This window comes from Lynx canadensis, chromosome B3 (genome assembly GCF_007474595.2).
Source record: "Lynx canadensis isolate LIC74 chromosome B3, mLynCan4.pri.v2, whole genome shotgun sequence".
Taxonomy (NCBI): Eukaryota; Metazoa; Chordata; class Mammalia; order Carnivora; family Felidae; genus Lynx; species Lynx canadensis.
This window is the reverse complement of record NC_044308.2, coordinates 45,044,849-45,072,559: the sequence shown is the minus strand read 5'-3', so window position 1 is coordinate 45,072,559 and position 27,711 is coordinate 45,044,849. Positions and strand designations below refer to the sequence as shown.

The 27,711-nt window shown below is 42.7% G+C and overlaps 1 protein-coding gene across 2 annotated transcripts in view; it reads left to right on the top strand.

The window, feature by feature from the left end:
• Positions 1 to 301: 301 nt before the first annotated feature.
• FAM81A (family with sequence similarity 81 member A) overlaps positions 302 to 27,711 on the top strand; it is a 75,774-nt gene continuing 48,364 nt past the window's right edge. Inside the window, exons 1-3 of one of the 2 annotated variants that reach the window (XM_030318068.1) lie at positions 302 to 352; positions 19,125 to 19,192; positions 20,217 to 20,490. In XM_030318068.1, the coding sequence (XP_030173928.1) occupies positions 19,146 to 19,192; positions 20,217 to 20,490 (321 nt within the window). In that variant the 5' untranslated portion in view covers positions 302 to 352; positions 19,125 to 19,145. Of the gene's footprint in view, positions 353 to 19,124; positions 19,222 to 20,216; positions 20,491 to 27,711 lie in introns of those variants that run through there. The other variant, XM_030318069.1, reaches the window with a different exon arrangement.

Sequence of the window (27,711 nt, the reverse complement as noted above, 5' to 3'; positions counted from 1 at the left end):
CGACGAGGAGAGGCTATTTTGGGTGTGGGAACGCGGAGGGAGGAGGGGCGGCGCCGCCAGGCTGGGCGCGGGTGCGCGGGGAAAGCCTCCAGCTCGGGCTGCCACGGCAACCGCGTCCAGGCAACGCGCCCGGAAGCGGCTCGGGCGGCGCGCGGCGGCTCGCGCCCCCCTGGAGCCGCGAACCCGGCCGGGCCGCGCGCCGGGCCAGGCGGCAGGCGCGCGCTGATTGGACGGCGCTCCCCGCGGCGCGGGCCCGCAGCCGGGCGCCCCGCACAGCCCGCGCCAGCGGCCGCCGCACCCAGCCGCGCCGGCGAGGACATGGGCAGCCGCGGCGCGCCGGCCTCCCGCGCCGGTGAGTGCCGCGCCCCGAGGCCCCATCCTCCCCCCGCCCGCGGGGCGTGCTCCGCGCCCCGGCGGCGGGAGCTCCCTGGGACGGCCGGTGACCTTGGGGCAGCCGCCGGGGAGATCGGCTTGGGGGGCAGAGCGAGAGCTGCGCGTGGCCCATGTGACGTGTTGCCGGCGAGAGGGTTAACTGCATGCTGACGCGAGGGGATGAAGTTGGGCACAGAACGCAACTGGCATTGCATTTTTGCGGGGGCAGGGGGGGAGTTGCGTGCTAGCAAACCAACAGAAGCCGGGAGGGACTGTTGGTGGGAGCTGGGGTGGTGCACAGATTGCCAGGGGGTGGTGGTAAGTCAGCCGTCCCACTAAGAGCTGAGTGACCTTGGACAGGTTAACCTCTCTGCCTCCCCCACCCCTCTCTCATTAAAACGGGCTTGGGCTCTTTGCAGTTCCACAGTGCTGTTGTGCCATTGTACTGTGAGCTGAGAAAGGGCCCCAAAGTATGGTTCTGCGGGTACAGGATGTACAGGACTTAACCATGTTTATTCTGTAAGAGATTTGCATTAATTGGCTCTCAAAGTGGCAAGGAATGTTATCGTTTTATGGAAGATTTTGGACAGAAAGCAGTGGGTGGTCCAGGGAGTGACTTGTCAGGATGCCCAGGTTAAAACCTCTCGGGTGCGCTAAAAGTCATGAACAAAATCAGGGTTAATACTCCCAAGTTGTTCTTTCCTGTAGTTGATCTCATAGGAAACTTTGTATTTGAACAGGTAAAATCAAAACCCAATAGTGGCAGGCAGCAGCAAATTAAGTGAGTCATTTCTTCAGTGTGCACGAGGGGTGTGTGTGTGTGTGTGTGTGTGTGTGTGCGCGCGCGCGCGCGCGCGCGTCCCCGGCTGCGCTCGCGCTCTCATCTTAAAGTATGTCCGTGTTAGAAATTATTTCATAGGAGTAACCAGAAATAATGATAGAACCATTTGAATCCCCAAGGGTGCAGTTCCCTGGGAAGCGGGGGCAAACATTTGCAGCTTGCTCTTTAAATAGGGAGTTGGGTTTGTGAAAGTAAATATGTTCTTTACGGAGGACCATCCCTAGGATTTGCACGTTGTGTCGGCCTTCGGGGCCCTGTCACGGAGTGTGTGTATGTGAGGAAGGTACTCCCGAGACCGAGTAGGCTGTGACATCTCTTCTATTTTTAGCATTGGCTGGTGCTAAAAAGATACTCAGGCTCTTTCTTTATTCTCAGTCCATACACTTCCCTCTTCCAAAGGAGAGGGAAGGGAGGAAATGCCCTGTCCCTCTCATGGATCCTTGGGAATGCCCCTTCTGGCTTTCTGCTCCAAAGCTACCCTAAATATTCCTTCCAGTCTGATTTCATCTGTATAAAAATGTGGCTTGGGAAGAAAAACATTTTTGGTGTTAATGAATAAGCTGCTGTGAGCTTGTTTACCTGACGGTTTAATAATCTTTAATGGTTTACATGTTAGAAATCTGATAGCATTCAGATAGAAAAATCCTTACTGCAAGAATTCAGCCAGTAAGCCCTACAAATCCTTTCATGAATCACACTTTGTTACACTTGGAAACCTCATTAACAAACTATTCCACCTTCTCTGTCTGTAGGCCACTGACCTGTATGTCTCCAAAACCTGCCTTTCAGTCTCTTGTTTTCCACATCCTGCAGCCATACTCCTGTATTTTCGTTTTTCTGCAGCTGAGCCCATTTTCTGTCCCTCCCATAGCATCAGAGCCTGAGTGAACAATTTCTCTCAGAACAGCCCTCTCCTGTCACATCCGAGAGGGATTGGATTTCCGGTTTCTCCGTGCCACTTCCAAACCATTAACCCATCAGTAACAAAGTCTTCAGTTTAGGAGGCCATTCTGTCTGCTTGTGCCCCGTGCCCTCCTTCTTCTGTTCTGGGTCAGTGCTTGCCAAACCCGGTGGTTCCCCAGAATCACCTGGAGTATTGTGAAAAATGTGGCTCTTTAGACTCCCTCAAACACACCAAATGAGAATCATCAAGACGGGCAAGACCTACAAATCCTTATTTTAAAAACAAACGCAGAAAGAAGAAGGAGGAGGAAGGAGGATGGGGAGAGAAAACAGAGTTCTGTGGGTGATTCTGATGTACACCCAGGTTTGGCAAGCCCTTCGCTTGATGCTACAAAAAAGTGACAGACAGACAAACATGAGCAACCAGCTTGGTTCTCTTCCCTACCTGTCTCTTGCCCGTGACTTTGGGGTTTATGTTGAGACCCTATTAATCCATTGACCTTGAAGTTCCTCAAGGTCTTCAACAGCAATTCCCCCGGCCTTAATTTCCACTTTATTTAAACCACTCACATTTTGCACTTGTCTAGTCTTGGGCATTTCTTCCTCCTTCAGAATCTGGACTTCAACTTGGACTTCAGCCCATTCAACTGATTCTTTCCACTTCCTGCACAGGATTTTAGCCATTACTGAGGACTCTGGTTCCTTAATTGCTTGCTGTTCCAATTCCTTTATGGCTCCATTTCTCCAGTTGGAGTCTATATGTTGCCAGCCATTTCGGTTCTGTCTCGAATCCTGGAATCTTTATTCTTAACATATTGGGCTTCTCATATTCCAGTCCTCAGTCCAAAATCACCCTCATTATCTACTTTTTCTTCTCCCAGCCTGCCAAGTTCTCCAGGAGAAAGTCACAAAGACCTATGGACCGGTTCCACTGCAAATTTATGCTGGCTCTAATTTCACCTAGGTCCTGCTTTTCTATGAAGAAAAAAAAATCCATCTCTTATTAACTCTTGACCGCATTCCTTTAGAGGTTGTGCCAGATTTTCCCATTCCTTAAACTTCCAGTCAGTTTCCTTTCAGGAGATAGCCTTTTTTCACTAACAAGATCAACGATGTACATGCCCTGGGTTAGTGCCCTGTACCTCAATATAAGCTCCCACTGTACCCATCCTGCCACCCCAAACATTTTTCTTTACCCATCTTTGTTCTTTATTTCCTCTTTCTCCAAGGGGGGAAAATGTCTACAAGTCTCCTCCTCAAGATTAACTCACATACACTCCACACTCAGCATTTTCTGGACTTTTTTCCCTGCCTTCTTGCCTCATGTGGAAACTTGCTCCATTTGTTACTCCCTTTCTTCAGTTTCTTGGGCCCCTCCTTGCTCTGCCCAGCCCTCATCCAAGCATATAATCAGGTCATCCTCCTCATACCGAAAGAAACTGTGCTGGAGTCCCAGCTCTGTCCTAATAGAACTTTCTGCGATGATGGAAATATTTTGTATCTGTGTTGTCCAGTATGGTAGTCACTGAGCATATGAAATGTGGCTAGTGTGACCGAGGAACTCAATTTCTAGTTTTTGTTAATTTTAAATTAATTTAAAGAGCACACGGAGCGATGGCTGCTGTATCTGGCAGGATAGTTGTGCGCCCTGCTGCTGTGTTAAACTATCCTACGGGCTTCCCTCCTTTGACTGCCCGCTCACTGGTGTGGCCCCACCCTCACCTTTGTGCTGAAACTGCTTTGTCGTAGGGCTCCCGCAGAGGTGTCCTGGTTGCAGAGCTGAGGCCTTTACTCTGTCTTTCCCTCCTTGATCTGCCCTGCTGTCTGCTACCCAGATCTTTCTTTCTTTCCTTGTCTACATGTCACTGGTTATCCACGTGCAACTCGAACCTCTTTTGTCTCCTGTTTCCTCCTGATTTCTGAATGTAGGATTTTTTTTTTAATGTTTATTTATTTTTGAGAGAGACAGCGCGAGCAGAGGAGGGGCAGAGGGAGACACACACACACACACACACACACAGAATCTGAAGCAGGGTCCAGGCTGTGAGCTGTCAGCACAGAGCCTGAGACAGGGCTCGAACCCACAGACTGCGAGATCATGACCTGAGCTGAAGTCAGAGGCTTAACTAACTGAGCCACCCAGGTGCCCCTGAATGTGAGATTCTGTCGGGTCCTGTTCTTGGCCGTTTTCTCTTCCTCTGCTGGCCTGCTGCCTTCTCTCTCTCCCAGAGTCAACTCCCCTCAGAGCCTATGTTAGTTGTCAATGGGTGGTTGCCCTGTGCTTTACTGGGCACCACGATTCACTCGTATCCTGACTCGTATCCTGTCATTTTGTCCTCGCTCCGCCTCTGTGAGGCAGATACTCCTATCGTTCCTGTTAATATAGGTGGAGAACTTGAAGCAGAGAGAAATGAGAATAACCGAAGTATGTGACTGGTTGTGAAGGAGCAGACCTGAGAGAGGAATTCTGGCAATCTGACCTTAGAGCCTGCTCTGACTGGGCTTTCCCAAGGCCCTCCAGCAGTCTTCAAATCTGCATTTCTAGTCTGCCTTCTCCCAAATTCCATTTGGAATCTGATACCCAGAAGCCCGGCTATTTTGTCTGTAGCTTCCTTAATCATTTCCCCCTTTTTCACTTTTTATTTACAGAAAAGTTGCAAGAATAATTTAAATAATTCCCATCTTTAATTCAGATTCCATAAATATTAACTGTTGGCCACACTTGCTGTATCCTCCTCTTTCTCATTCTCTGTATATGCACATATGCATGCACGCACACATGCTCACATACATATGTCGTGGTTTCTTCAGAACCATTTCAGAGTTAAGTTGTAGACTTGATGCCCGTGTACCTACCTCCCCCAGTACTTCAGTGTGTATTTCCAAAAAGAACGAGGACATTTTCTTGTACAATAAGCATAATACTCAATGATTATTAAGACATTATCATTGATTCTGTACTGTTATCTAATCTATAAACCTTACTCAAATGTCACCAATAGCTCTAATAATGTCTTTATAGTAAAAGAGGAGGGAAAAAAATCTTTTCCTATGTTAGTTGTCATGCCTCTTTATTGTTTTTTTAATTGTTTATTTTTGAGAGAGAGAGAGCAGGGGAGGGGCAGAGAGAGAGAGAGAGGAAGAGGATCCAAAGCAGACTCTGAGCTGACAGCACACAGCCTGATATGGGGCTCGAACTCACAAACCGTGAGATCATGACCTGAGCCAAAGTCAGAAGCCTAACTGACTGAGCCACCTGGGTCCCCTGCCCCCCCATGCCTCTTTAATTTCCTTTCATCCGGATGGTTCCTCACTTCTTTGTCTTTCATGACCTTGACCTTGACGCTTTGGAAGGGTACAGGCGGTTATTTTGTAGAGTATCCTTTAACTTGGGTTTGCCTGGTGTTTCTCATGATGGATTTAGGGAGGCACCCATGAGACGACAGTGTGCCCCTCTCAGTGCATTCCTTCATGATTTCCATGCCTGTCACCATCCTCTGTAACCTGCTCTTGAGCGCTGGGGTTTTCCTAACTTTTCTCCCGTTCTCCACACTCCCACATTCAGGTGGTCATTGAGTGGTGAGGTGCTCCCTGCAGTCTCCCTCAGTTCATCACTTCCTTTCTGTTCCTACTGCCTCTCTCTTATTTTGGGAGTCGGCGCCTCTGCTTGCCATCCCAGCGACCCTCCCAGCTTTTGCTTCTGCTGCGAACCAACAGAACCCACGTGCCAGGAGTTTTCAGTAGTCAGTGCTTCCTCTGCTTTGCCCTCCCTCTACCCTTGCCGATGCCGCCCTGTGTGTCCTTAACTCATCCCTTTGAGCGTCCGGCTCAAATGCTATACCTGACAGCCCGGGTCACATCCGTCCTGCCTTCTGCGTAGAAGCAACGCCCCACTTACGTGGCGTGTACCAGCTTCTCTACTCTTGCGTGGCGGCCTGTTCTCTTTCCCTGTTGAATTGAAGCTTCTGAGTGTGGGGGCTGTGTCTTGCTCAGCACTGTGGAGGCTCAGTGAGTATTTGCTGACTGGATGAATTTACTTGATTAAAATCATTTAGAAAAATGCTCAGGATGATCTTAGAGTTGTCTGCTAGCCTCTGGTACGTGCTGGTGGGTGTGAGCGAGACCCCATGCCTCACTCCAAGAGTCAGGTAGATGTGGGTTCAAAATCGGGCCTTTTACCAAGCGATGGATGATTTGAAAAGGTGCTTCCATGTTGTAAGTGGAATAAGTATTTTTCCCCTGATGACACCTTAACTTTGGGTATATGCGTCAAGACAAAGACATGGCATATTTGATTTAAAAAAAAAAAAAGAGTAGAGAAACCTTACACAGCATATTAAAAATGGCCCATCTAGTTCTTCACACCCCAAATGAGCAGCTGCATGTGTGAGGAGTAGTTTCTCGGGCTCACATCCTGCCTTGGAGCCCTCGGACCACCTGTTTTTCTCCTCTTCATTGTCTAGCCGCCTCTCCTCCTCTGCTTACCCGTTGGCACTGCCTCTCTGCCTTCCCTCTTGCCCCTCTTCTCCCTTGTCTCTCTTCCTGCCTGTTCCCTTCTCTTAACAACTCTTCTGCTTTCAGCCCTCTCTCTGTATGGATTATTCTTCTTTTTGGCTTATTGGATATGGTTTTATGTTCCATGCATTTTTAATATAAAAACAGGTGAGAAGAGATAAACAGGTTTTGTTTGTTTGTTTGTTTGTTTGTTTGTTTTACTACTTGCTGGTCTTCTATTGATCCCCCCTCACCCCCCATGGCTCAGTGGTTCTTGGTATTTTAAGAACATTGTTACCAGTTACAATAAAGCGGTTCATTGAGTTACTCATTGAGTTACCTTTTGGTACACCAGGAACAGTTACTGGGAATGTGCTGGTTGACAGACATCAAAAGGCCTGAATTTTTCAGTCTCTGTTAAGGCAAGATTGGCATTTAAAGTCAGTAATCAGATTTTATGGTGGTGAGTTGTTGGGATTGTTGGAAAGACATTATTCCTCCTCAAGGCGTGCCTGCGCTTGCTGGCTGGTGGTCAGCTTTTTTCTCATTCTTAAGAGAATGCTTTTGTGCAGATGACATCTTCTCTGGATAAAGTAGCTACAGAAGTGAAGGCAAGAGATTCTGTTGCTTAGCTGAGTGAGGCTTACATACAAAGCGTGTTTATGTGGGAGAGAATGTGTGGGGGTTGCTTTCACATTATGGAATTCTTAAAATTGTTTAACCGGGAAGATGTTATTCAGAAACCCCTGGTGCTTTCAGCTTGTTTTTTGTTTATTTCAGATTTCTTTTTTCCTCATTTTTAATTATCTCTGGAAGAGCTCAGGAGTCCTCCCCTGCCCTCTCTAAAATAGTTATAAAATTAATGCATTGAACTCAAGTTGTTACTCCAAATAAAAGAGTCTCTCACAGACTCCTGTGTTCAGCAGATACGTCCAGCCCCCTCCCACTGTGTATGAGAAAAAGGGCAGAAGCTGGAGGCTGGATCTTTCTTCCGTGGCCAGATGCATAGCTTTTCAGTCAGAGATGCATATAGGCTAGAACCCAGAAGTCACAACTTGCATTCTGTCTACACAAGTGTACAAAGTCATGCCTTCCTCTCCATGGCCCTTGGTGCATCTGGGTGTGTAGGTAATTTAGTAGGTAGAAAGTTTACACCAGCTTTTAGTAATATTTTTTCTGTTCTAGCTGTTGCATTTGGCAGATTCCCTTTTTAACATTTGGTAATGTGTCTTCTCTAATGCTAAAAAGAAAAGTTGCCAAATATAGCTGTTGATCATAATAAAACACCCTAAAAGTAATATTAAGACACTTCTTTGTGGTGTAGGTACATGCATGTATGAGTGCCTGTGCACACTGTAGGGCAACCTGAAGGAGTCAGCCAGGCTTACAGCTCGAAAGAGACCTTGAGTCAGCAATCGATATGTCATCGGGGCACAGCAACTCAATAATTGAAATGATGGGCCTTACCAAATTAGAAAAACAAACAAGTGAACAGATATTTATGAGTGTCTGTGAAGAGGTGCTGTGTTGGGCTTCCTGAGGCTTCCAGAATCATTTGGCAGGATGTCCCTGCTGCCCCAAAGTAGCTCAGTTGGGGAGACATAATCCCTGAAAAGTTCAACTAACAATAGAAGATTTAAATAGTATTTCAAAATAGCTGTTATTAATAGACGGGAACAGAAACCAATCTGTTTTTGCAATGTTTCTCCTAAAAACGTTCACATTGTTCTGAAGTATAGAGAATGGATTAAAGTCACGTTAGTGGCTATTCCTTGGGTTCTAGGGGTTCAGATGATTCCAGTCCATTTGTGAATCCATCCGGACCTGACAGAGGCCACATGTATGTTGCAGATTTACTGGATCTCTTCAGTTCTGTAGCAATCCCTGTCCTTTCTAGCAGCCACCATAAATGGTTTGAGCATTTTAAGGTTTTTTGTTTTGTTTTTGTTTTTTTTATGGGTCAGAAATACAGCCATTCTTCACCTTTCTATGTTCAACAGAATTCTTCTTGTGAATTATGATAGAGTGGAAGGGAAAGAAAATAAGTCTTGCAAAGTGGAATCAAGGCCATTTCATAAAAGGCATTAGAAATAGTTGCCTTGGGACCTGCGGAGGGACTCACGCTATCTCTGGAATCTAAGATTTTTGGAATGCTGTGCTGGTAGCTCCCACCAATGGCAGCCACTGGACCTGGACACAATGCCTGATTGCCTGAGTGAGGACAATCCAGGGCCTTGAGGAGGGCTTCAGTGAGGGCACTGGGCTCAGGCCTCATTATGTACACAGGAGAGAATGGGGCTTGGGTAACAATTCACAGCAAACTGGGAGTTGTTTGATGAGTGTAGAGTTTCAGTTCTGGAAGATGAAAAAGTTCTAGAGGTCTGTTTTTTTTTGTTTTTTAGTGTGTGTGTGTGCATGTTTTAAGTTTATTCATTTTTGAGAGAGAGAGAGAGAGCAGAGAGGAAGACAGAAGATACCAAGCAGGCTCTGCGCTCACACTCAGGGCTCTAACTCACAAACTGTGAGACCATGACCTGAGCTGAAATCAAGAGTCGGACATGTAACCAGCTGAGCCACTCAGGTGCCCCTAGAGATCTGTTACACAACAGTGTGCATAAAGTTAACACTATGGTACTGCACATTTAAATTTTTTAAAGATGACAAATCTTGGGTTACGTGTTTTTAACCACAGTAAAAACAAAAAACAAAACAAAAAGCCTCCAGCAAACTTATTTTTCTGAACCTTGGAATATCTGTTAAACCCAGAATCAGGCTTGTCTCTTGGTTTTGATGACCGTAAATGGACAATTTCTGATTTTTTGTTTTATTTTCTTTTGTTCATTCTTTTATTCCAGAAGTTGTTATTTAAATTTTTGTCACTGTGAAAATAGTGTACTTATTAAAGTGTTTTGAAAATAAGGAAAAGTAGAATATTATTTTGTATTTTAGAGAGAGAAAGGGTGCACAAACGTACCCACTGTCACTATTTATATTTTGGCTTGTTTCTTTACATTGTTTTAGAAAGTTTTTTTTTTAATGTTTATTTTGAGAAAGAGAGAGAGAACACACGTGCAGGGTCTGGAGGGGCAGAGAGAGAGGGAGAGAGAGAATCCCAGACAGACTCTACATGGTCAGTGCAGAGCCCGATGCATTGCTTGAACCCACAAACAGTGAGATCATGACCTGTGCCAAGATCAAGAGTCGGACGCTCAACCAGGCACCCCTACATTGTTTTAAAAAATATTATTACTTTTAGTACTGAAGCCCTGCCACACTCCCCTCAGGACAGGTGAGGGATTTCTGGGTTGCTGGGGTAATATAGAATTGGAAAGAAATGTGAAGGTATGTCAGGGAAGATTCACTTGCCCTTGACCTAAGGTATCCAGAAAGGCACATTTTGGTGGGAGGATACCCAGAGTCTTAGGGGCTGTGTTGGGGGGTGGGGGGATTTTTATAACATCCCCTTCTTTGGTGACTTACCCAAATTTCTCCCGGATGTATCTTATAACCATAATGCCATTTCCATCCCCCAAAGTGTTAGCCTAGTACATTTCTTGCAAGAATGGCTCATCTATCTGTTCTCCAAAACTCCGTCCAGTTTAGGGAAAGGGGAGCTGTCTACTAAGAAGAAGACAGGGCATGCTTACTTGTGCGGTTTCATTTTCTTTGCACATAACTTGGAGGCACTCCTTCAATCTGAGCCCTGTGGTTAATTTGTGGAAACCTCCTGCCATTATCAGTGGTTTTTCTTTGGCTTTCTTTATCAATCTAATATTTTGGCTTTGAAATTAGCTGCACAACTCTCTTCCTCCTCTTTGTACTGAAAACAAATGATTTACCCAAACACCAGCTATTCACATCCCAGAACAATGCCAGCAACTTGGCACAGGGTGGATTGGGGCAGTGGTATTAAACGTAGCTGCAAGTCAAGGAAGTGTCCACTCATAGAAGCAGAGTCCCGTGGTCGGTCGGGTAGGAGAGGGGAGGAAGGCAGATAAGGATGGCCTCTGCACACAGTGGGGTGGTGGTTGTCGTGCCCTTGACTGCTCTACCCACCTCCACAGGCCCAGGGTCTGGTGAGCTCCTCATCTTGGGGAGGAGGAGAAAAAAGAGGGGTAGAACTTAAAAATATGAAGGTCCTTTAACCTCAAGTTAAAATGTTTGTACCATCTAAATTGTGGTGCAATGGAGCCAACTTGTGGTTTCAGGCCCTGTTTATGGTTTTATATAGTATTATAAATCCTTTTTCAAATCTTGTTCTTTTAACAAAAGTAACATTATAGCTAGCATATAAATATTTTCCATGTTACTTCATAGTCTTTATAACCATTATTTTTTTATTTTTTAAAAGTCCAAGTTTTTAATTTTTATTATTTATTTTAGAGAGAGAGGGCAGGCACACAAATGGGGGAGAGGGGGAGAGGGAGAGAGAGAGAGAGAGAGAGAGAGAGAGAGAGAGAGAGAGAGAGAATCCCAGGTAGGCTCCATGCTCAGTACAGAGCCTGACACAGGGCTTGATCCCACGACCCTGGGACTGAGCCACCCAGGCGCCCTAAGCAACCATTATTTTAAATAACTATTGGTATATTCTTGTGTGGATTTGCCATGTTTTAATTAACTACTGTTTTACTGTTGGACATTTAACCAATAGCCATCTCTAGAAACACTAACATTTAGATACGATCACATACCAAGTATGGATAAAATGCTTTAGGGCTAGAGATTTGATAAAGATTAGTTACTGTTCTAATTTCATGGTCCTCAGAATGTCTAGGGCAAGATTGCATTCTGTGCATGCACTGAAGAGACTAACACTAGGACTTCCTTCCATCTCATGGTCTTTACATGTTTGTTTTTAAGCGGGGGTGGGAAGAAGTTATTTTCTTTTTTTAATGATACAACGAAAAATTAAGTTTAAGAAGTAAAACATAAAAACAATCATATATTTAGTTAAAGCCCTTTGTATCCCTGTGTCTGATCCCCTCTTTCTCTCACTCAGCGACAAATATGACTCTGACTTGGTGTCTGCCGTTTCCATGCTCATCTTTAGGTATAGATTCAGCAAATTATTTGGCATATTTTAAGTCTTTATAAAAAGGTCTTCATGGGGGCGCCTGGGTGGCTCAGTCGGTTGAGCGTTGGACCAGCTCAGGTCATGATCTCGCAATTTGCGGGTTCGAGCCCCACGTTGGGCTTTGTGCTGACAGCTCAGAGCCTGGAGCCTGCTTCAGATTCTGTGTCTCCCCTTCTCTCTGCCCCTCCCATGCTCATGCTCTGTCTCTCTTCGTTTCTCAATAATAAATAAATGTTTAAAAAAATTTTTTTTAATAAAAAAAAAAAGGTCCTCATGCTGTCCATATCCTTCTTCAGCTGGTCTTTTTACTTAATATATTTGTGAGATTCATTCACACTGGGACGTGTAATTCTAACCCATTTATTTCCACAACTGGTGGTTCTTCCATTGCATGAATGTGTCATGGTTTATTCATCCCTTTGCCTAATGATGGGTGTTCAATCCACTTCCCCCACCCCCACCACCTACTTTTTTGCTCTTAGAAACAATGCTACCTTAAGTAGTCTTGTTAGTGTCTCTTTGTGAACATGCTTGAGAAGTTTCTGAGGTATTTCTTAGCAGTGGAATCATCGGGTCATGGAGTTTGTGCATCGTCAGCTTTACTAGATGTTGAAGATTGCTTTCCAAAGTGGTGGTACTGATTCACACTCCCATTTGCTGTTCCTGTTTGTTTCATATATATTCCTGTCATTACTGGATCTTGCCACACTTGAGTTTTGCCAATATGATAGGGTGAAATGGTATCCCTTGTGATTTTATCTATTATGGCCAATTTGATTTATTTTATAATTTGCTTCCATTGGCCAGCACAGAGCCAATGTTATGAAAAAACTTGTTAAAGTTCTTGTTCTTCATTGTTTTTTTGAGATTTTATTTATTTGTTTGTTTGTTTATTTATTTATTTATTTATTTATTTATTTATTTATTTTTAAGTCTGCTCCATAGGCAGAGTGGAGCCCAACATGGGGCTTGAACTGACAACCCTCAGATCAAGACCTGAGCTGAGATCAAGAGTCAGATGCTTAACAAACTGAGCCACGTAGGCGCCCCTTTTTTAGATTTTTTTTTTAAAGCAAAACAACCAGTTAGGAACTTGTTAAATGACTTAAAAGGTGGATTATAAAATAAATAAATCTCTTCCCAGTGAGGAGAACCACACCCCGTGTGATTTGGTATCAGAATCCTGGGTGACTGCAGTTGCGGACTGAGTACAGGTGACTGCCGCTTGACTGGTCTCCACTGTGTTCTGTTGGTCAGGAGCAAGTCACAGGCCCCGCCATACTCAAGGAGAGGGGATCACACAAATACGGACTTCAAGAGGCAGGGATCTTGAGGGCTACCTCACACATTAGTCTGTTCCCCACAATAGGTACCAGGTGGTGCTCATCATGTTTCAGGTTTAGATGTTCAGCTCTGCTACAGCAGTCAGAGACCATCCGATTTCAGGAGACAGACTTTGGTTCCCAGCGCCACGAGAAGAGTAGCTGACAGCGGGGCTCATGCTGCTTCCTGCACGTTCTCCTTTTACACACATCCACATGGGAAGCTAAATGATGTGTGTGGTTGAGTGTGGGCTCAGGGCAAGAAGAGTGAGCAGGAATATCTCAGTGGCTGATGTCATTGGACCATGAGAACTTAAAACATCCCTCAGCGTTATAGAACTCTTCCTGCTGCTGCAGATTCTTAGGTTGTTGGGAACAGTGATGAGCTTTGCCTCTTCACACTCTGCTTTTACTAGATATGTAATGTACACTATCCCCCTTTATGGTCGCACATTCATTCTCTGGTCAGGATATAATTCGGTTGATTAAATTCAATATTATGAAATGTCTTCATTTCTGTCATCTGACCTTGAGATTGGTCCGTCTAGCAAACAGTTCATCAGCCGTGTGCCAGGTGCTTGGGATACTGTGGACAATACAGCTCCTCCTGGAGCCCACAGTATAGAGCCAGAGACTAACATTGAACTAGTAATCACAAGTGTGAGGACTGTTTGCCCTGTTTTAGTTGTGAGTTATCAGCAGTGTCTTGGATTGTTCTCACAGATCCACTGATTTTCTCCCTTCTTGATTCTTTAGATTTTATTGTCTGAGTCTCACCTCAACCTGTTTTTAAAGTAGCTTGCACTCTGCCCCACTGACTTTTATACTACCTACGTCATTTCATAAAACAAAGGAAAGGAAAATAAGAGACCAAAAAGTTGAACTGAATCATGATTTAAAATAACATTTCAAGGGCACCTGGGTGGCTCAGTTGGTTAAGCATTGGACTCTTGGTTTCGGCTCAGGTCATGATTTCATGGTTTTGTGAGTTCGAGCCCGGCATTGGGCTCTGTACTGACTGCTCAGAGCCTGCTTGGGATTCTCTCTCTCCCTCCATCCCTCTCTCTCTGTGCCCCTACCCTGCTTATGTTGTCTCTGTCTCTCTCAAAAATAAATAAATAAATTTAAAAAAATATATAACTTTTCAGGGGTGCTTGGGTGGCTTAGTTGGTTCATGTCCGGCTCTTGATTTTGGTTCAGGTCATGATCCCAGAGTCACAGATCCAGCCCCATGTCTGGCTCTGTACTAAGTTTGGAGCCTGCTTAAGATTCCCTCTCTCTCTCTCTCTCTCTCTCTATCTCTCTATCTCTATCTCTCCCTCCCCTCCACCCCCCCCAGTGCCCCTCCCTGACTTGACTCACATGTGGGCAGTGAGTGCTGTCTCTAAAATTTAAAAAAAAAATTAAAAAAATAGTAAAGTGATACATTAACATCAGCAATTTCTGAGTGGTGGTTTTCACTTTATGCCTTTCTGTAGACCTTAAATTTTAATAGTCACAAAAAGCATTTTTCAGTTTAAGAAAAGGTGTTTTTTAAAATGTTTCAAATTTCTCCATATGAAATATGTGTATTGCAAACTGTTCTTTTCACATATGTGCCCTGGTTCAGAAAACAAGTGACAGCATTGCTTCAGTCCAGCTGTAACCTCAGCACATGGTGGGGCCTGGAGGAATAGCATTGGCCAAATGAAAGAATTATAGCAGCTGCCTAATCATTTCCCCACTAGCCCCACATAGTAAACAATATCATATCTCCCTCCTTAAACAAATGAGTACTATTTGCTGAGCCATTTATATAAAGTTTTATTTTTAGCAATGGATGTATTTTCTACCAGATGTGCGTCAGCCAGGGAAGGGAAAGGAACCAGCCCTTACTGGAAGCGCATTCAGTGCCCTAAGGCCAGACAGCGTTCTGGATTCCCCATAATCCTTCAGTGGTTAATGCCTGGGGAGGAAGAGGAGGAGGCCCTAGGTTCCCTGCTCTGTTCTTTCCTGGCCACGTATGGTTGGGCCACTTGGTGAACATTTCTGTTTCCTTTGGTTAAATGGCGATAAGCGCAGCCCCTTCACCGACTCTGAGGATGAATTCAACTAATGCACATAAATGTGCTCCAGGAGTGCCTGATATGGGTAAACACTTGGTGAGAGTGAGCAGCTATTCTTTATGAGGTCGCTGGCCCAACAAGGTAAGGCCAGCCTGCTAAGATCGTATTGTTAGCGGAGAAGCCAGGATTCAAACAAGGGTTTTTCTGACCTCGGTGCCCGTGCTTTCCACGCTAGAGAATTTTGTCTGCGGTTGCACAAAGCAGAAGGAGGGAAGCACAGGCAGTAGGGGGAAGGAAAATGAGCAGCGAGAATGGGGAGTTAAGGAAAAGGAAAGGGCCAAGGAAATTGCAGGGAGAGCCCTGAGGGGTAAAAAAGGAAAAGAAAGTGGAGAAAGCCCAGGCAGAGCGGGGCCAGGAGAAGAGTGGGAAGAGTAAGGAAGGAAGAAGCTCCTCCCCCAGGCCCCGCCCTTCCGGGCTGAGTTCTGGTCCAAGGGACCTCTCCCTTCTCTAGACCCTCCACCCCTCTGTAGCTTGCCTTTCCCAGTCCTAGCCCTGGCCCAGCCGCGCTGCCCGTCCCCACACTGCCCCAGGGCAAAGTCTCAGGCCCTGAGGTGGGTTAGAGCTCTACTCCCTCCTACCTGTCTTTCTAGACACACCTTCCGCTGTTCTCTGCTCTCTATCCTTTCCCTGTATTTTTAACTATAAGAAAATAGGCTTTCCCCCCTACCACCAGATTACAACCCCTTTATTCATACATGCTTTGCCTATTTTTAAAAAAATTTCTGACACGCTGCACTTCAGTGCTGTATTTTAATAGTAAACTGAAAAACTAAATATTTTTATGATTAGAATTTAATTTTTCAGTAAAACCTGTCATTTTAACTTATAAAAATCATATATCATTTTACATTAAATGATACTGTAGGTATTTCTACCCAATAAGAATCCTTGTAATCCCAAATAATTATTTTGGTTTAGATAATAGCGTTTCCCTTTACTCTTGTGTGAACAACCAAATGGTATAGGTATATTGCATATTTGGAGCGTTGCGATTTTACTTTCACTTTTTCTTTTTTTTTTCTTGTTTATTATTATTTTATTTTTAGAGAAAGAGTGTGAGTTGGGGGAGAGGGGCAGAGGGAGGAGGAGAGAGGGAGAGAATCTAAAGCAGGCTCCATGTTGAGCATGGAGCCTGATGTGGGGCTCGATCCCATAACCCTGGGATGACGATCTGAGCAGAAATCAAGAGTCAGGGGGCGCCTGGGTGGCTCAATCGGTTAAGCGGCTGTCTTCAGCTCAGGTCGTGATCTCACAGTCTGTCGGTTCGAGCCCCGCATCCGGCTCTGTGCTGACGGCTCGGAGCCCGGAGCCTGCTTCGGATTCTGTGTCTCCCTCTCTCTCTGCCCCTCCCCTGCTCACACTCTGTCTCTCTCTGTCTCTCAAAAAATGAATAAACATTAAAAAAATTAAAAAAAAAAAAAGAAATCAAGAGTCAGATGCTCAACCGACTGAGCCCCTCAGGTGCCCCTGATTTTATATTTTCTTATTTCTTTCACTTCTTTTTCTCTCTTGTTTATCTACCTGCCCCTTCCCCTAATTTCCCCAAGTTTTTTAAACTCATACTGGAGATTAATATTATTACAGCAAAACACAGCACAGTCAGAGCAGTATACAACCCGGATCTGCCCAATAATGTTGTAGACCCACTTGTGGTGCTGGAGTTCAGATTTATAAGTGTGCAGAAACTGATGACCACAGGCAGATAAGCCAGGATTGACAATGGGAAGATCTGGAAATGATCTTTGGGAAGTTATTTAACCCTGTGACTTACTTATTTTTAATCTTTATTCATTTGCAATATAGATCCCATTGTTCTGGCAAAGGATCGTGATACTAACCAACCAAGAAGACTAACATAAACCAATTCCTACCATATGTCATGCAGAGGGCACCAGTTCTGAACGGACCTCAGTGTGTGTTGTGAATTCATGCCATGTGACATTTCCCGTTGTAGAGAGTGCATAGTGCTTGGTAATAGGTTTATTCTGAAAAGCAATCTTAGACAATGAGTGGTGGATAGACTCTTTTTTTCAGAAATGTGGCTGGGTTTCTGTGGCTCAGGCAGGATAATTCCAGAGGGATGAACTGACCTTCAGAAAAGGAGATTCCAAAAGTCTCCATTTATTTGCAAATAATTGTATGAAGTGGCTGTTTGGGATGCAGTCTCAGTAAAGAACTATGCTTTTTAACTAAAACATTCTCTAATGCCTTCATTGCTACAGTTTCTGACACTGGAATGCAAGTCATGCTCCCATTAACAGGCACGTATGGAATCTTCTAGGTCAGCTCTATGTCTATTATGATTTGAAATATGCCTTTAAGGAGCATGTAGTTTAAGGGAGATGAAATATTACATGGCTAAAAATAATAGGGTGTAATAAGTAGTATAAGACATACAGAATAAGTGCTGAAGAAATACAAACAAGGGAGCCATTTTATTGAATTGAGGGGCAGGCAGGTGAGGCCTAAAGGATGAATAGGAGTTTTCTAGGCAGGCAGGGATGAGAAGGGTGTTTGTGATATAGAGCTCATGGACAAAGGTATGAAGGCAGAAGAGTGCATGACATATTCACGGACCGTGGTGGGTGGCGTGGCATTGGGGGGGGGCGGCTGGCATTGGCTGGAGTGGCCCCATATGGAGCTGGGAGAGGGGCCTATGCCAGAGTGTTCCAAGAGCGTAGAAAGTACAGGTGGTGTTGGAGTATTGAGGGAAAGTGTGGAACAGTCTCTCTGTTCTCCACGTTGGGAAATCCTACTCATTTTCCTTAGTTCCTCCCTGACCTGCTGCTACCCAGGAAACAGTAAGGCATCTTCTTTTTTCCTCCCTATGTGTTTTTCGTTCATAGCCATTTATCCCATTGTTTTTCTGTAGGCTGTGAAACCCTTGAGGGGGAGGGTATTTTTGGTCTTACACATTTAGGTTACTCAGCTGCAAAACAGATGCCAAATAAATGTTTCGTAGGTTAGGCTATTCTATAGATTAATATCTCAACTAAGGTATATTACAACTTTTAAATGGTAAAGATTCTATGATTCTAAATACTAACATCTTCCACACTGGCCTGATTTCATGTAATCTAAATGACAGATTATTATCTTGAGAACTGAAGAAGTCCTTTGGCATCATAACTTGTTTGGCATGAATCACTTTTTTCTTAAATGTGATTTCTTTAAATTCAAAGTTCTTTGTCTAGGAAAATGAAATGTTCGCATTTTGAAACTCTAAAAATAACACACTGGGGAGATGATGCCAAAACAGTGGTTTCAATCACAAATGCTCTCTGAATCCAGCATCTAAATGAGAACTAATTACTGAATCAGATCATGGTTACTAGGCATTCATTGTGTTAAGGCAATTAACAGCAGTATTGAGAAACTCAAGTAAGAAAATATTTTAAAAACTCTCCAGTTTTGTTCAAATTTCTAGTGTGCTGGGATGATCAACTGTTCCTTATATGCAAGGAATAATATGAATGATGATATCTTATTGTACAGTTTTAATAAATATCAGTCTTATTCTCTTAGTGGATAGATAGGTTCCCCAAGTCAGATCTGATTGATGTATTGTTTAAGATTGATTTAGAAATAAGTGCTTTTAATTTGCTATGGAGTTTACTAAATTTGCTGAGTTCACATTTACTAAGGTAGTTTCCTACCTTACATGATTGAAAAAGCCTGTTAAAGAAACTATCTTGTTTCCCTAAAAGGGGTTTCTCAAGCTTGGCATGCAGGTACGGGATGAGGAAACTTGAGGAAAACCCACTTAACAGTCTTCGTTGATCTATCTAGCAAGGCTTCGTAGTATTAATTTTGATTTTGCTTGATTCTTTTCTCCTTATTTAGAAGCATTTGCTGTTTATTCCGTATGTAAGATAGAAGACGTTTAATAATACAACTGATTGGTGTGTTGGCATAATTTACGATCCACTTAGTAAGTTAATAATAAGCTTTAGACGTCACTTAAATTCCAGATATAAACTGTTAAATAATTTAATGCTTATTTTTTTCAACAGATGTGAATTATTAAAAAGAAAATGGCCCGATGGTGCCCTGTATTTCCTTCTCTCGTCACCGAGGAAAGGTATAATATATGGAAAATATGCATCTAAGGTATACTTTTCCTTTCCACCAATCCCATGAGGGCTGCTAGTGGGTGTGATGGTTATTATAAATGAAGGCTTGTGGCTGTTACATTACCCAAGGATGATTTTGTTCAAGGGCAATAGAAGTACAGTTGTGTTCCCTCTCCAGCTTCCAATGTGTAGAATGCTGTTGGCTGCTCAGCGATAGTGAGACGTGAAGACCTCATAATAGCCCTGCAGTACAGCTGTACTTCTGGTCACTGGTAAAACACAACTGTGGAGGCCTGGAGACTAGTGTCCCACTAACCCTTTTAAATCAGAAGTTGCAGATTGGGGTCCATAGACCAGAACTGGCTCATGGAAGCTCATTGTTTGGCCTGCATTATCTTAAAATACTTTTTAAATGACTTGTTAACATTTAAAAGTCAGGTGATTTCACATACAAGTCTGAATTTCCTGGCTATTCTTAAAATATGAGATGATCTGGAAAAATAGACCCACATCCCCAGATGGTTACTCATGTATGGGGCAGAACTGGGGCTGCCTTTAGTGGAGGAATGCCCTTTCCAGGTCTCTGCAGTCCCCTCCCGATCATATGTGATATGCATCATTCATTTATGTTACCTGCTTAACCCTTGTAGGCCTTTGAGTTTGTTAGTATGTTAGAAAACTGCTGTAGGGGAATGGAGGAGGAGGGCATGTCAGGAGACTTGACTTCGATGATACAGCTTAGTCTTCATAACACAGCTTCAACTGGGGAGACATCTGTGTGCCCAATTCCACCAGCCTCTTGATTTTGGCGGTCATGGAACCTACTACCAACACACTGAAGTGTCTGCGTATGATTGTTTAAAGTTTCCTGGCTCACAAGGAAAACTCTTTGGTGCAGAAACCCTCCCTCAAACCCTGTTTAGCTTGTAGGGGTAAATAACTGGCATTTCCTTCTCTGGAAAGTCTTGACTCTGGCTTTGAAAATTACTTTTTCCCAATTAACAACCCTAGTAATGTGGCTCCCTTGCACAGGCGAGTTAGAACCATGCCCCGACACAGCCAGTCCCTGACCATGGCACCATACTCATCTGTAAGCCTAGTGGAACAACTGGAAGATAGAATCCTCTGCCACGAGAAAACAACCGCTGCCCTTGTGGAGCACGCCTTCCGGATTAAAGACGACATTGTCAGCAGTTTGCAGAAAATGCAAAACAAAGGGGGAGGTGACCGCCTGGCCAGGCTTTTCTTGGAGGAGCACATCAGAAACATCACTGCCATAGTGAAGCAACTCAATCGGGATATTGAGGTGAGTAAGGTGTGTGCAAGTCAGCGTGGCCGCGATCCTTCCCACAGACCTGCAGCGGGCTCAGCAGGCGGAATTCTTGCCTGCCAGGCAGTAATGCATTCAGACCAAAGCTTTCGGGCTGTGTATTCTAGCTTTCGCCAAGGAAACCCGCTTGAGCAAATAGCCTAATTAAATTTATTTCAGTATTTGATAGCAGTTACTGTCAGTGTCATTTATGTTTAATCTAAATTTACCTTGCTGACTATGAAATCTCTTCGTTTTGTTCGGCTCTCAATGAAGAGGCAGAAGAACTAGTCAAATAGTTTCCCTGTAAAACCCTTCATATTGTCAAAGACAGCTATTAAGTCAATTACTAGGCCAGCCTTTGCTGCTTCAGATTAAATGTTTCTAGGTCATAATGATTACATATAATTCAGTTTATTATTCAAACAATTTATGCATTTGGATTGCTTCTCAGACTTCCCTTTTATTGCTTTATTTTTTTCTTTGAAATGAGCCCAATGAAAGGCCAGTAGTGGCTAAATTTTTAAAATTTGTAAATGTACTGCTATTTATTGAATAATCACAGGGACCACACAATTTAGTTCAGAAGCTGAAGATTGTTTAGGGCCTGAGTTTTCACACTGAACAGTGTTGATATCCTTCACATGTAATTTTTAAATATATAAATAAAAGATATGTGGATAGATTAAGGAAAACCTTTGCTTCAAGTCATAGAGATTGTACCTGACTTATGCTTCCTGAAATTAAGCCTTATTTTTTTCCATGTCAGATTTGTGTTTATTTACTTCTTAATACTTTATTGATGTATAATTTATAAGGCACAAAAATCCACCCAGTATGAGTGTACAATTCAGTATTTTTAGGAAATTTATACCGTTGTGCAACCATCAACCCAACTCAGTTGTAGAACATTTCCATCACCCTGAAAATTTCTTTTTAAAAAAATTTTTTTTAATTTTTATTTATTTTTAAGAGAGATACAGAGAGACTGAGTGCAAGCGAGGGAGGGGCGGAGAGAGAGGGAGACACAGAATCCGAAGCAGGCTCCAGGCTCCGAGCTGTCAGTATAGAGCCCAACGTGGGGCTCGAACTCACGAACCGAACCATGAGATCATGACCTGAGGCGAAGTCAGACGCTCAACCAAATGAGCCACCCAGGCGCCCCACCCTGAAAATTTTTATAGGTCTCTTTGCCGTCAATCCCTACTTGTACCCCAGGCCTGGGAAATCACTAAACTGTTTTCAGTCTCTATAAACGTGTCTCTTCTGGAAATTCCATATAAATGGAGTCTTAGGATATGAAGTCTTTTGCAACTGGCTTTTTTCACTTAGCATAATCTTTCTGAGGTTCAGTCATGTTCTAGCATGTATCAGTGCAGGCATACATCAGAGATCTGGCAGGTGCGCTTCCAGATCACCGCAACAAAACGAATATAGCAATAAAGCAAGTCAAATGAATGTTTTGGTTTCCTAGTGCATATAAACGTTATGTTTACACTATCCTGTAATCTATTAAGTGTACAGTAGCATTATGCCAAGAAAATGTACATACCTTAATTTAAAAATGCTTTATCGTGGGGTGCCTGGGTGGCCCAGTCGGTTAAGCATCCGACTTCAGCTAGGGTCGTGATCTCACAGTTCATGAGTTCGAACCCCGCATCAGGTTCTGTGCTGATAGCTCAGAGCCAGGAGCCTGCTTCGGATTCTGTGTCTCCCTCTCTCTCTGCCCCTCCCCCACTCGTGCTCTGCCTCTCCCTCTCTCAAAAATAAATAAACATTAAAAAAACATTAAAAATATTTTACTGCTAAAAAATGCCGACCGTCATCTGAGCTTCCCATGAGTCGTAATCGTTCTGCCTCAGTGTTGATGGCTGCTGACTGATCAGGGTGGTGGTGGCTACAGTTGGGGTGCCTACAGCAATTTCTTAAAACAAGACAGTAATGAAGTTTGCTGCATTAATTGGCTCTTGTTTCATGAACAGTTTCTCTGTAGCATATGATGGTGTTTGATCCTCTTTTCCCCACAGTAGAACTTCTTTCAAAACTTTTATCAACTAGGTTTACGTAATATTCCAAATTTTTGTTGTCATTTTAACAATCTTCGTAGCATCTTCACCAGGAGTAGATTCCATCTCAAGAAAAGACTTTCTTTGCTCACTCATAAGAAGGAGCTGTTCATCTGTTGAAGTTTTATCACGAGATTGCAACAATTCAGTCCCATCTTCAGGCTCCACTTCTAATTCAAGTTCTCTTGCTATTTCCATATCTGTAGTTACCTTCTCCAATGAAGTCTTGAACCCCTCAAAGTCATCCGCAAGGGTTAGAATCAACTTCTTCTGAGCTCCTGTTCTTGTTGATATTTTGATCTCTTCCCATGAATCACAAATGCTCTTAACAGCATGTAGAATGGTGAATGCTTTCCAGAGGGATTTCCAGAAGGAATCACTGTCTGTGGTAGCTCTAGCCTTATGAAATGTATTTCTTAAATAATGGAAGTACTCCTTGATCCTTTGGCTGCAGAATGGATGTTGTATGAGCAGGCATGAAAACAACATAAATCTCATTGTACATCTCCATCAGAGCTCTTGGATGACCAGATACACTGTCAATGAGCAGTAATATTTTGAGAGGAATCTTTTTTTTCTCAACTGCAGATCTCAACAATGGTCTCACAATATTCAATAAACTATGTTGTGAACAGATGTGCTGTCATCCAGGCTTTGTTGTTCCATTTATAGAGCACAGACAGAGTAGACTTATCATAATTCTTAAGGGCCCGACGATTTTCATAATGGTAAATGAGCATTGGCTTTGACTGAAAGTCACCAGCTGCATTATTAGCCCCTAACAGGGGGTGAAGCCTTGAAGCCAGGCACTGACTTCTCCTCTCCAGCTATGAAAATTTTAGATGGCATCCTCTTTCAATATAAGGCTGTTCCATTTACATTGAAAATCTGTTGTTCAGTATAGTCACCTTCATTCATTATCTTAGCTAGACCTTCTGGATAACCTGCTACAGCTTCTACATCAGTACTTGCTGCTTCACCTTGCACTTCTATGTTATGGAGACGGCTTCCTTCCTTAAACCTCATACATCAATCTCTGCTATCTTCAGACTTTTCTTCTGCAGCTTCCTCACCTCTCAGCCTTCACACAATTGGAGAGAGTTAGAGCCTTGCTCTGGGTTAGACTTTGGCTTAAGGGAATGCTGTGACTGGTTTGATCTTCTGTCCAGATGACTCACACTTTCTCCATATCAGTAACAAGGCCCTTTGGCTTTCTTATCATTTGAGTGTTCATCGGAGTAGCACTTATAATTTCCTTCAAAAACTTCTCCTTTGCGTTCACAACCTGGCTAACCATTTGACACAAGAGGCCTAGCTTTTGGCCTGTCTTGGCTTTCGACATGCCTTCCTCACCAAGTTTCTTCATTTCTCCTTTTGATTTAATGTGAGAGACATGCTTTCACTTGAACACTTAGTGGCCATTGCAGGCTTATTCATTGGTCTAATTTCAGTACTGTTGTGGCTCAAAGAATTGGGGGGCCCAAAGAGAGGGAGAGAGATGGAGGAATGGCTGGTTGGTGGAGCGGTCAGAACAGACACACATTTATCCGTTAAACTCACTGTCTTATATGGGTGCAGTTTGTGGCATGCCACAACAGTTACTGTAGTAACGTCGAAGGTCGCCGATCACAGATCACCATAAAAAGTATAATAATAATGACAAAGTTTGAAATATTGTGAGAATTACCAAAATATGACACAGAAGCATGAAGTGAGCAAATGCTGTTGGAGAAATGGCGCCAGTGGATTTGTTAAACACAGGGTTGCCACAAACCTTCAGTTTGTAGAAAACTGAAGTGTCTGGGAAGCACAATAAAACAAAGAATGCCTGTAGTTCATTTCCTTTTATGTCTGAGTAGTATCCTACTGTATGGATATGCCACATATTGCTTATCCATCCATTAATTGATGGACATTTGGATTGTCTCCAGGTTTTAGCTGCTGTGAACACTTGCTTATATAAGCCTGTGTGGACATGGTTTCATTTCTCTTGGGTAAATTACTAGGAGTAGAATTGCTGACTGAGTCTTACAGTAAGCGTATGTTTAACTTTTTAAAACATAGCCGAATAATTTTCCAAAGTGGCTCTACACATTTTACGATCTCATCAGCAATATATGAGACTTCTCGTTCCTCCAGATCCTTATCAACACTTGGTGTTCTCTCTCTCTTTGATTATAGTCATTATAATGGACATGTAGCGGTGTCCCACTGTAGTTTTGATTTGCATTTCTGTAATGACTGAGGATGCTGAGCACCTTTTCAGGTGCTTATTGGTCATTTGTATGTCTTATTTGGTGAAATGTCTCCTCGAGTCTTCTGCCCAGTCTTTAAAATTAATTTTTTTTTTAATTTTTTTTAACGTTTATTTTTATTTTTGAAACAGAGAGAGACAGAGCATGAACAGGGGAGGGGCAGAGAGAGAGGGAGACACAGAATTAGATACAGGCTCCAGGCTCTGAGCTGTCAGCACAGAGCCCGACGCGGGGCTCGAACTCACAGACCGTGAGATCATGACCTGAGCCGAAGTTGGACACTTAACCGGCCAAGGCACCCAGGCGCCCCTAAAGTTAATTTTTTGATTGTGGTAAGATATTTACCATCTTAGCGGTTAAGCATACAATTCGGTGACATTAAGTACGTTCACTGTCTTGTATGCAATGATCGCCACTACCCATTTCCAAACTTTTTAATCATCCCAAACAGAAACATCGTTTCCATGAAACAATAACTCCCAGTTCCACAGCCCTCTCGGCCACTGCTACCCTCTATTTGACTTTCTGTCTCTACGAGTTTGCCTATCCTGGGTACACCATACAAGTGGGATCATACAGTATGTGTCCTTTTGTGTCTGGGTTATGTCACTTAGCTGGATGTTGTAGCAAATATTAGAAGCTATTTTTAAGTTGGGTTATTTGTCTAATTACTGAGTTGTAAAAAGTCTTAAGTTAGTCTAGCTTCAAGTCCCTTATCATACATGTGATTTGCAGAAATTTTCTCCCGTTCTCTGGCTTATGTTTTCATTTTCCTAATGGTGTCTTTTGAAGTGCAGCATCTTAAAAATTTTAATGAAGTCAGCTTACCAGTTTTTTCTTTTATGGCTTGTAATTTTAGTGTTGTGTCTTAAGAACTGTCTTGCTTAACCCATGGTCACAAAGATTTTCTCCTATGTTTTCTTCTAAAGTTTTAGTTTTAATTCTTAACATTTAGGTCTGTGATCCATTTTGAGTTCATGTTTATGTAAAAAGTGAAATAAAGGTCTGAGTTAGTTTTTTCCCCATTTGGATGCTCAAGGAAAATTTTCCCATTTGTCCCTTTGTTGAAAATCAATTGACCATAAAACAAGGGTTTTTTCCTGGATTCTGTTGATCTCTATGTTTTTTGTATGCTAATACCACATTGCCCTAATTAATTTCTGGCTTTAGAATACATATTGAAATTAGGTACTGGGGCACCTGACTGGCTCAGTTGGTTAAGCATCTGACTCTGGATTTCAGCTCAGGTCATGATCTCATAGTTTGTGAGATCAAGCCCCATGCGGGGCTCTGCTCTGACAGCACAGAGCCTACTTGGGAGTCTCTCTGTCTCTCTCTCTCTCTCTCTCTCTCTCTCTGTCTCCCTGTCTCTGTCTCTCTGTCTCTCTCAAAAATAAATAAACATTTAAAAATATTTTTAAAATTTAAATATTTGAAAAAGTAGAAATCAGACACTATCAGACACTAAATTTTATTTTTAAAATTTAAATATTTGAAAAAGTAGAAATCAGACAACTTTGTTTTCCTTTCCAAATCGTTTTGGCTTTTCTAGGTCCTTTGTGTTTTCATATAAGTTTTAGGGTCAGCTTGCTATTTCTATAGAAAAGCCTACTGAGATTTTTTTGGTAATTGCATAATTATTTTAATTATTATATAATTATGAAAAAATTTAAATATGAAAGAGTTCTGTGTTACAAACTGATAAAAGTAAATCTCTAGGGGCACCTGGGTGGCTCAGTTCGTTGAGCATCCAACTCTTGATTTAGGCTCAGGTCATGATCCTAGAGTTGTGGGATCAAGCCCTATGTTGGGCTCTGTGTTAAGCGTGCAGCCTGCTTGGGATTCGCTCTCACTCTCCTTCTCTCTCTCTCTCTCTCTCTCTCTCTCTTTCTCTCCCCCTCCCCCCATCCCTCTCTCCTGTTTGTGCTCTCTAAAATAAAACCAATAAAATAAAAATAAAATAAAATAAAATAAAATAAAATAAAATAAAATAAAATGTAAATGTCTGTCTTAGTTGCAAGCCTACTGAGACTTTGACAGAAGTTGCTTCGAATGTATAGATCAATTTTGGGAGAATTGCCATCTTCACCATATTGAGTAATTCATTAATCATTTGAGAGAACCAACTCTTGGTTTTATTCATTTTTTTCTCTTCCTTTTCTGTTTTCTATTTAATTGGTTTCAACTCTGTGTGATTTCCTTTTTTCCTGATTGCTTTTATTAGGTTTGCTTACCATTTTCTAGTTTCTTAAGGTGGAAGCTTTGGTAATTGGTTTGATATCTTTAGTCTTTTCTGATAATGGTGTTTAAAGTTATCCAGTGTCCTCCAGCTGCTTTAGCTGCTTCCCATGAATTTTGGTATGTTGTGTTTTTGTTTTCCTTCAGTTGAAAATTATTTTACTTTTAAGATTTTACTTTTAAGTAATCCCCACACCCAACATGGGATTTGAACTCACAACCTCAGGACCAAGAGTCACGTGCTTTAACTGACTGAGCCAGCCAGGCACCCCCAGTTGAAAATACTTAAAATTTTCACTTTATTTTTGTAACTTTATTTTTGGCTCATGTGTTATTTAGCAGTGTGTTGTTCAATTTCCAAATGTTTGGGGTTTCCCAAAATTTATTTCATGTGGTGGAGCTCTTATTTAATTCCATGTGGGCAGAGAACATACTTTTTCTATCTTTGATCACTTCACATTTATTGAGACTCTTGTTCTATCAGTTATTTAAGTCTTCAACTCTTGTTGAAAAATCTTTTTCTCCTTTCAACTCTGTTAGTTTTCACTTCAAGTGTTTTGGGGTTCTGTTGCTCGGTACATATGCATTTATAATGATATATTGACCTTTTTATCTTTATAAAATGTTTCTCTCAACTTAACAGAAACCCATGGGGGAGG